Source organism: Geotrypetes seraphini, chromosome 3 (assembly GCF_902459505.1).
Source record: "Geotrypetes seraphini chromosome 3, aGeoSer1.1, whole genome shotgun sequence".
Taxonomy (NCBI): domain Eukaryota; kingdom Metazoa; phylum Chordata; class Amphibia; order Gymnophiona; family Dermophiidae; genus Geotrypetes; species Geotrypetes seraphini.
In genome coordinates this window covers 236,455,954-236,466,470 of record NC_047086.1, presented here as the reverse complement: position 1 = coordinate 236,466,470, position 10,517 = coordinate 236,455,954, and the positions used below count along the sequence as shown (strand labels likewise).

Genomic DNA, 10,517 nt, shown 5'->3' with positions numbered 1-10,517 from the left:
ATATAGGATGCCCAGTCTCAGAAGCCGACAGGCGTCCTATACAGAATCGCTCCTACAGTGAACCTGATTCTCTAACTGATGTCTATGTTAGATAATCAGGTTCACTGTATGAGCGGCCGCTGAGCTTATCGCGGCAAAGGGTCTCCCTGCCACGATAAGTTTAGCGGCCATGTCTGTGGCCACCAATCCTCCCCCCAAACGAACGCGGCAGGAAGGATGCCCAATCAATCCTGCCGAAACACCCCCCACCCACACCTGAATATCATTGACAGGAGGGAGCCCAATCCCTCCTGCCGGACCACCCCCCTTGAAGATCGTCGGCAAGAGGGTGCCCAATCCCTCCTGCCAGAACACCCCCCTCCCTACCGAATGAAACCGGCAGGAGGTGCCTAATTCCTCCTGCCAGAAACCCCCAATGTAGATATCCTGACACCGGGGAGCCCCTTCCCCACGCCCCCCCCCCCCACACACAAGTGCTCCCCCCAAGCGCATTTGACTCAAAACATTTAAGCTAAGTGAAATTTAGTCATTTATTGGATGAACTTCTACTTGAGACTGCATTTTGGTTTGTACTCTATAATTCTATCACATTGCAGATCGGTATTTTGGATTGTTTTGAGCATGATGAATGAGTGAGTCAATCTTTGGACACTACTTATAAGCACTTGGATTTTGGATGGATTTTTTCATTGTGTATTTTTTGATAAATTGAAGCATTAAAGAACTCTTCCCCCCAAAATCACATAAGTTATATTGAGCAACATATATAGATAAATATTGAAGAGAGAAAATATGATGTATGGTAGTGGACTCACATAGCGCTTGTTCAAAGGCACTTAGGGGGCCTTGGCATTTAGCACATGCTAATTTTTAGCATGGGCTAAATCAATTAGCACGGGCTAAATCAATTAGCACACGCTAAAATCAGTTAGCGCGCCTTAGTAAAAGTACCCCTTAATTTGAGACATAGAAACATGAAGACAGATAAAGGCCAAATGGCCCATCCAGTCTGCCCATCCGCAGTAACCATTATCGCCAAGAGATCCCATGTGCTTATCCCACGCCTTGAATTCAGACACCATCATCGGAGCTTTTGGTTTCACCTGGATAGGCTCCCATTACTGAATTCTCTCAAATATATTTATTATATGTTGCTCTATTTTATAGTGATCCTATTTTGGGATTGCTCTCCTCAATCATTGAATTTTTGCCAGGTTTTATTTAGGGGGAGGGGAATAGTTTGACTGAATTTTTACAGGCATTCTTTTGATTTTTTGCTATTAGAATATTAGACTTAAGCATTTTTCTAATTAACGTTTGAGGACATGATTTGGATATTTTAGGGTGAGAAACACATCCATCTGCCACTTGTGCTACTTTGGGGAATTTTTTTTTAAAATTATTATAAGCCTTTAAATGTTCCCAGTAATACAACCAGTTTGTCAGAGGTTATGTATACACTTTAGACCTGCTCATTTTCAAAGAGAAACAATGCAGGTTGGTTGTTTGGGCTCTGAGGACTGGTGTAATATGTGCAGGCTAAACGTGGCTCTCAGTTATATGCTTCCTAAATGCAGATATTGAAAGGTTTGTGTTGTAGTATTCTCAAATGATCCTTTAATACAGTGCTCTAAATTTAAAATGTGTAGGTGTTTTGTGTTGTGATGGGACTGTGGATCTCCATGGACAATTTGCAGTTACTGTACAGAAAATAAATGACTCGGTGAATATCCTGTACCCGGCTGAGCCAGATTCAAAGATCCACACAGGGAACACACGTTTTCTGAATGGGTGGTATTATAAGCATTCAGCCCACTGCTTTGATCCTAATTTTCATAATTTACCCCCACCCCTCTATTATGAAGGCATAGCATGAGTTTTTAGCGCCGGCAGCAGCGGTAACCGCTCCGACGCTCATAGGAATTCTATGAGCGTCGGAGCAGTTGCCGCCACTGTCGGCGCTAAAATCCGTGCTACGCGTTAGTCAAGGAGGGGGTTATTTATTTAAAAAATTTCTAACCCACTTAAACCTAAGCGGTTTACATAAAAGCAAATGCAAATCAACATGTAATTAACACGTAGGTAAATAGATAACCACATCTGAAGCATTTGCAATTGGAATCGGAATTCAATCAAGAGAATACCTCCACAAAGTTGTTTTCAGCAATTGCTTAAATTTTTGAATATCAGAAAGCAGCCTCAACTGTCCTGTTAACTAATTCCATAATAATGCGCCTGCAACTCATATAGATGCTCTCATATTAGCCTAATGTACTTTTGCTAATTTATCTGTTGATATCGAAACATTCCCTCTGATCTTAGTGATCTAGGAGGCTGGTAAAGCTTCATCAATTGTGCCAAGTACCATGGGATGTTATAGTGAATAGCTTTAAAAGTCAGAACCAAGATCTTGAAGACTATGTGAAATTTAACAGACAACCGGTGGAGTTTCCCCAAACTTAGGGCTCCTTTTACGAAACCGCGCTAGCGGCTTTATCGCACACAACCTTTTAGCGCACGCTAATCCCCGCGCTAGCCGAAAAAGTACCGCCTGCGCAAGAGGAGGCGGCAGCGGCTAGGGCGGCCGGCAAATTAGCACGTGCTCTTACGCTTGTTAAACCTCTAACGCGGCTTCGTAAAAGGAGCCCTTAGTGTAATATGTCCGAGCCTACTTCCGCCACATATCAAATGTGCAGTCGCCTTTTTGAATAACTCGGAAAGCTCTGCGCCGTGATGACATAATGCTAAATAAAGTGCCGACAGTAGACAGTATACTGTTATTCTATGATGCACATCTATGGGCCAATTTAAGTTTTCTGTTAAATTGCTAACCCTCCTTTTAGAAAACCGTTGCACGGTTTTTAGCGCAAGATGCGACAGTAATAGCGCTGATGCTCTTAAGTCCGCATAGAACTTCATGGTTCTGTGATATATATAAACTTCTACTGTTATCATATCGTAATTTTCGCTGTATTTTTTGAATTGCACGGCCTTCTCCTAACGGGCCCACTTGGAAATCTCTTCCAATCTGTATTCCTTATACTCTCGCTCAGCATATCTATATATCTATAATTTTGCTTCGTAAATGTTTCTGCACTCTGTATTTCCTCTGACTATCTGCACATTGTAACTCACTGAATGTCCAGCTCTCTTGATTGTAAACCGCCTAGAAGTCGCAAGATTGTGGCGGTATAGAAGAATAAAGTTCTTAGAATTCCTATGAGCGTCTGAGCTGTTACCGCCGTGGTCGGCATTAAAAACCGCACTATGGTTTTGTAAAAAGGGAGGGGGGGAATAAATTTCCAAGTAAAATATAAAATTACTTACTGCGTATACTGCCCATAAGAACTGCAACCTATTTGAATATAATAGTGACTGTGGACAAAAAGGCCTCCAATTGTATTTCTTACTTTGACTAGATTCATGTTATTATGGAGATGATTGAGCATTTTTTTAGTTCAATCATCATAAATGCATGATATCATTTAATGCATCACTGGAGGCAGAAGCACATAGAACACCTGTATTCTGCTGTTACTGAGACACTTTTGAAGCACCTGGAAAACACAGAAAAGACATTGCACATTTTTGCCTCAAAAAACATAAGCTATTACAAGGAATGACTTCAGAACGTGCTGCTGATGCAATCAAATAAGCTGAAAATGTAGCTGGAGCTGGGAGAAGAAATCACTGCTTCAATGGAACTGTCCTCCAAACACTGAAATCTCCGTCTGCCGGTCGGACCGAAGTCTGACAGATCCTCAACACCCCACGGTCCCGCGCACGTGAAAGGGGGGAGGTGAAATGCAGCCGGCACCCTGAAGAGCCCTGTGAGCCCCTTGTTGTTGCCTAACAGCCTGCACTCAAGCCCCCCTGCAATTCAGCGGGTGAGCAAATCTCCTAGGGATCGAACCCTGAACGATTAGACAAACTGGGGCTCTTTACCCTGGAAAAGCGGAGACTGAGAGGAGACATGATACAGACGTATAAAATCATGAAAGGCATAGAGAAGGTGGAGAGGGACAGATTCTTCAGACTAGCGGGGACAACAAAAACAAGAGGTCATTCAGAAAAACTGAGAGGGGACAGATTCAAAACGAATGCAAGGAAGTTTTTCTTCACTCAGAGGGTGGTGGACACCTGGAACACGCTTCCAAATGAGGTAATAGGACAGAGTACAATACCTGGTTTCAAAATGGGACTGGATGACTTCCTGGAAGCGAAGGGGATTACAGGGTATAGATAGAAGGTCACTCTACAGGACATAAGCGAAAAGCATATGACAGTTTTAGGGTATGAGCACTATAGGTCCTGGACCTGAGGAGCCGATGCGTGAGCGGACTACCGGGCACGATGGACCTCCGGTCTGACCCGACAGCGGCATTTCTTATGTTCTTATGTTCTTATGCTACAAGAGTTTCGGCAGGCTGGCTAACAGGTACCATAGAGGGCTAACCCTGTGAACTGCAGACCTAAGTCTGCTTCTTCTCCACGCAGGAAGAGCTTTCTCCCTGATCTGGGGAGCTCTGAGCACCGAACGCCACCAATAAGCATAACCCCCCCCCCCCCCCAAGAAAGAAATACTGTATACAGAACAGATCAGACAGACACAGTTACTGACAGGTCTAGAGCAATTGGGTTTTACGATTGGTAAAACCCGATGCTAAATAGCCAAGCGATAGTGCATCAATCACTTGGCAATTTTGCATGGGGGTTGTACTAATTTGAATGGGTCGGATCGGATCGGAAAATGTGCGATCGAGGGGAACAACACGTGGTGGGTAGTTTTGTGCATCGGGGAATCCGGTCCAATCAAATGCTGAACTGATCAAACCAGTTTAGCGACGATCAGGATATGATCGGCAAAGTTTTGTGCATCCCCCAGTTAGTTACTTATTTGTGTCGTGAAGTACTTCGTTGCTTACACATAAAAGTGCACTGAATGAATAAAATGGAACAGAATTTACTATTAGATTTTGCAAAGGAGCCTTGGGTGCTCTCAAAGAAGCTGTAAAGCAATATCTCCTCAGCATCTTGCTCACTTTTCAAGTCTCCTGACTGCTTCCTAATTAGGAAAGCACATTTGCTCAGCTTTAGACAGATACTGGGTAAAGAAAGAGATTAGTATGAAGTCTGCACTAGCTACAGCTTTAGACTTCACCCATGGGTATTGTTTGGCGTGGGGTATTGGTACCTCTCCCAAATATTGCTGAATTGTTGAATTACCGTATTTTCACGCATATAATGCGCGCGTTATACGCGTTTTTACCTACCGCGCATACCCCTCGCGCGTTATACGTGTGAGCGCGGTATACAAATTTTTTTTTACATAGTTCCCACCCCGCCCAACGCCCGATTCACCCCCCCCAGCAGGACCGCTCGCACCCCCACCCCGAACGACCGCTCGCACGCGCTCCCACCCACACCCGCATCCACGATCGGAGCAAGAGGGAGCCCAAGCCCTCTTGCCCGGCCGACTCCCCAACTCCCCGACAATATCGGGCCAGGAGGGAGCCCAAACCCTCCTGGCCATGGTGACCCCCTACCCCCACCCCGCACTACATTATGGGCAGGAGGGATCCCAGGCCCTCCTGCCCTCGACGCAAACCCCCCTCCCTCCAACGACCGCCCCCCCCAAGAACCTCCGACCGCCCCCCCAGCCGACCCGCGACCCCCCTGGCCGACCTCCACGACACCCCCACCCCCCTTCCCCGTACCTTTGGTAGTTGGCCGGACAGACGGGAGCCAAACCCGCCTGTCCGGCAGGCAGCCAACGACGGAATGAGGCCGGATTGGCCCATCCGTCCCAAAGCTCCGCCTACTGGTGGGGCCTAAGGCGCGTGGGCCAATCAGAATAGGCCCTGGAGCCTTAGGTCCCACCTGGGGGCGCGGCCTGAGGCACATGGGCCCAACCCGACCATGTGCCTCAGGCTGCGCCCCCAGGTGGGACCTAAGGCTCCAGGGCCTATTCTGATTGGGTCAGGGAGGGTGAACAGAGAGTCGGGACAGCGCACGGAGAGGCGGGGCAGTGCACGGAAAGTCAGGGAGGGTGAACGGATAGTTGGGACAGCGCACGGAGAGTCGGGGAGGGCGAAAGGAGAGTCGGGGTGGCCAGAGGAGAGTCGGGGCGGGCGAAAGGACAGTCGGGCTGCATGCGCGGTATACCCGTAAGCGCGGTATACAAAAGTTTTTGTACATAAAATCGTGGTTTCTGCGCGCTATACCCGTGTGCGCGTTTTACACGGGTGCGCATTATCTGTGTGAAAATACGGTAGTCCCCATTTCCTCACTGCCAATAAGATTTCTTTACACTTTACTCCCTCTATAGCAGAGGTGTCAAAGTCCCTCCTTGAGGGCTGCAATCCAGTCGGGTTTTCAGGATTTCCCCAATGAATATGCATGAGATGTATTAGCATACAATGAAAACAGTGCATGCAAATAGATCTCATACATATTCATTGGGGAAATCCTGAAAACCTGACTGGATTGCGGCCCTTCAGGATGGACTTTGACACTCCTGCTCTATAGCAAGCAGGTAAACTCTTCTTCGTCAGGGGAGCCTTTCACCTAATTAGAATTAATGTTTCGGTTTCCAAATTTCAGGTTTATGAATACTCGTTACATTGCCCACTGGTAATCCATCTATTCTAGGTGGTAGGTTATAATAGAGTAGTTAAGAAGAGAGGGTAAAGGAATTTACATAATCATCTTGTTAATGACAGAGTACAGGCATTGTCTGCTCTGCATTTCAGAGCCAATCTGAGCCCTCCCGCTTCATCCACTGTGCAAGGCTCAGAAATGGAATGTTTTAGAAAATAAGAGTGCTTTCAGATTGGTTTTAAATCTCCTGTAGATAAAGAGAACTGGCAGAAAATTGTCTCATAGGGTAGGTGCAATGACACTACAAATGGACCATCTAATGATATCCAGCTGGTTATGTCTTAGAGTACCGCCAATATATTTGCTAGGTGGACTGAAGTACTGTAGAGGGAGTATAAGGAATCAAATACTGAGAATGAAACGTAAAATAAAGGAGATTTCGATGGAGATTGGCAGGCAGTGATGTTGTTACATGATTGAATTTGCTGGCTCCAGTAATAACTCTGAAGTATTTCAACATAATTGCAATCACTTGACATCTACTGCTCAAATTCCGAGACAGGGCTTTCAAATAATCCATGAGGAGCTGCTGAAAAGTTCTCAGCCCAACCAACAAAGTTGGGGTAGTCTCCATCGAGGGCTATACACTTAGCCCAGCGATTTTTCCACTTTTTTCGTTCTACATTTTTCTGACGGAACAAAACAAAGTGGAAAATCACAGGTCTAAGTGCATAGCCCTCAATGGAGACTGCCCCAACTTTGTCAGTTGGGCTGAGAACATTTCAGCGACCCTTTGTAAATGACTGAGGAATGTTTTGCAAGTTATGGTACAACAAGCTTGTTTGTCCAAGAGAGCCCAAATACATTAAATAGAATAGATGAGAATTTCAGTCAGTTTCTAAATTCCAGGCTGCTTAGTGGAAAACTTACGATGGATTACAAAAAACCACTATAAACCAGAATAACTGGCTTTTTTTTCCTGTTAGAGCAGTGGTCTCAAACTCGTGGCCCACCAGGTACTATTTTGAGGCCCTTCGTATGTTACCATTGTTCTGGAATGTTGCCCGCCTCACTGCTGGAATCTCACGCAAGCGCTTTTCTGCATCTGTATGTGATTGTGAGGTGGAGTGCAGAGGACAATTGCGTACTGCTTGAGGTTACAGCAATGAGGCGGGCAATGTTCCAGAACGTAAGGTAACCATTGGAAGCAGTGCAGCTTGCGCGTGTGTACATATCTTGTGAACTCTCGTGAAATTTGTTACCTCTACTGGCGGTGACTGCTTGATGTAAGATGGCGGTTATGTCCGGTGCTAGAGGAGGTGAGAGCTGAAGGCAGTTGCGGATGCAACCACCGGACACTTAGGCCCGGATTCTGTATAGGATGCCCAGGAGGAATGACCTATACAGAATCGGGCCTACACTAACCCCAATTCTGTAACCGGCGTCCATGTTACAGACGCCGGTTACAGAATCGGGTTAGAGTAGACGTCGCCCACCTGCTACCCCCGATCACCAGCAGGAGGGAACCCAGCCCCTCCTGCCGGAATGCTGCCCACCCGACACCCCTGATCGCCAGCAGGAGAGTGCCTCCCCCCGGACACCCCCCACCGCGCTAACGCCCCCCACCGTGCCAGCACTCCCCGATGACCCCCTAATCTCCCCTCCCCCAAACTAACCTCTTAATTGTTGGCCGGCTGGACAGGTTTTGGTGCCTTCCAGGCGGCAGGCCCACCTCGTCAAAATGAGGCAGGCCTGCCCCTTCCTCTAGAAGCCTGGACCAATCAGGCCTTATGTTTATTGGGTCCGCCCATCCCCCTAAGCCTAAGACCTGATTGGCCAAGGCTCTAGGCGCCTAGGCTAATCAGGCCTTAGGCTTAGCGGGGATGGGCCGGGAAGGGGCGGGCCCATCTCACTTCGATGAGGCGGACCTGCCGGCTAGATGGCACCAAGACCCATCCAGCCGGCCAACAATTAAGAGTTTAGTTTTGGAGGGGAGATTAGGGGGGTCATCGGGGAGTGTTAACGTGGCGGGGGGGTGCGTCCTCTAGTAGGAGGGGTAGGGCACCACCCTGATGGTGATCGGAGTTGGCGGGTGGGCGGCATTCCGGCAGGAGGGATTGGGCATCCTTCTGCCGGTGATTGGAGGTGTCAGGTGAGCGGCGTTCCGGCAAGAGGGGCATCCTCCTGCCTGTGATCGGGGTGGGGGGACAGGTTGCCGCTATACTTATCGCGGCAGGGAGATCCCTTGCCGCAATAAGTATAGCGGCGTCTACTTACAATGTAGGCCAGCATTTTGTACATTGTATGCATCTCTTCCTCTACTAGAGAGACGCGTAGGGCCGCCTAAGTTCATCTAAGGCCCTTAGGCGAGCTTAGGCGGTCTTGCGGGCCTCCCTAGGCTCCTGGAGGTGCCTTCAATATAGGCGGCCTGCCCGGGGAGCATTTTTTTTTTTTTTAAACGTGCATCCCGATTGGCTGATTAGACAGCTGTAGGACGCCTACAGCTGCCTAAAATCGGGACACACTTTGCAGAATCGGGGCCTTAAGGCACAAGTTTTACAGGCACAAGTTGGATATTAATTCTCCCCTCTACAAAAAAGCCTAGAGGACTACACCAAAATCTTGTCTCTTGCAGTTGATACTTTATAATCTAAATCACAATTCTGGATATACAGACTATAAATATCTACATAAATAAATAATAACTATATAAATACAGTTATATAAAAGATAAAATTTCAGAACTCATAAAATCATGCTACTAAAAGTCCTTAAATACACAGGACTACTACATATGTATTTTGATTTGTGCTCATAAAAATACAAGTACAGTAGATTAGCTGTATACAATGATACGCATATGTGATAAAATAAGGTGAAATCATTTATTCATCATTTCTTCAAGTAATACGAGGAATGTGTAAAATCATACTGTGCATAAGTAAAGGTGACCAAATATATGAATTTATAGAGATTATCAATGCCCCAGTTTTTTCTATATAAAAATCCACATGGCCGGATGTGAAAGAGCGAGGGGCGGGAGCGTCGGCCAGAGCTGTGGAGTCTAAGCATGGCGCACTACAAGGCTGCCGATTCAAAAAGGGAACAATTTAGAAGATACTTGGAAAAGGCAGGTGTACTTGATACCCTCACCAAAGGTTTGGTGGCCTTGTACGAAGAGCCAGAAAAAACAAACAACGCGCTGGACTTCCTGAAACGCCATTTAGGAGCTTCTGGTCATGAGACGTCAGATGTGGAGATTCTTCGGCTGGAATTGGCAGAATTCAAACAGAAATATGAACTTATATTGGAAGAATACAGAGAGCTTAAGACAAGGCTTGTTGAGTATGACCCATCTTCAAAAGACAAGCACGCTGAGTAAGGCTGCCTCTTAGAGCAGTGTTCTTCAACCACCAGTCCGAGGTCCGCAAAAATTTCCTGCCGGTCCACAGCACATGCATCGGGCCCCAGACAGTGCTCTTCAGCTGCTGGTCCATGGTATGATCGATGCGGCGTTGTCTTCAGGCCGGCTACCTCTTCCCCAGTGCTGCAGTGCACAAAGCCATGGGAAGAGGCTCCTACGCACATCCTGCGCCTGAACAGGAAACCTCTCTGACATCACAACGTCAGAGGGAAGGCTTCCAGATGAGGCATGGGACGCTGCCCACAGTTTTGTGCACTGCAGCACTGAGGAAGAAGGAGCCAGCCCGAAGATAACACCGGGGGGCAGACCAGAAGGCAAGGCACAGCATGGAAGGAGGGAGACAACAACGGTAGGGGGAATGATTTTATTTTTTAATTTAGTGATTGATTTACATCTGCTGTCTGTTCAGGAAGAAATGCATTTGTTTCTTTTCCTCTGGGCAATGGCGTTACAATTAGTACTATTATGGGGGCAGGGCGGAGATTGGGTGAAG

At 47.0% G+C, this 10,517-nt stretch overlaps 1 protein-coding gene across 1 annotated transcript; it reads left to right on the top strand.

Annotated features, from left to right (window-relative positions):
• Window positions 1-9,670: 9,670 nt before the first annotated feature.
• LOC117356654 (c-Myc-binding protein-like) lies at window positions 9,671-9,982 on the top strand. Its single transcript, XM_033936172.1, has one exon. The coding sequence runs from the start codon at window positions 9,671-9,673 to the stop codon at window positions 9,980-9,982; it is 312 nt and encodes a 103-aa protein (XP_033792063.1).
• Window positions 9,983-10,517: the final 535 nt, after the last annotated feature.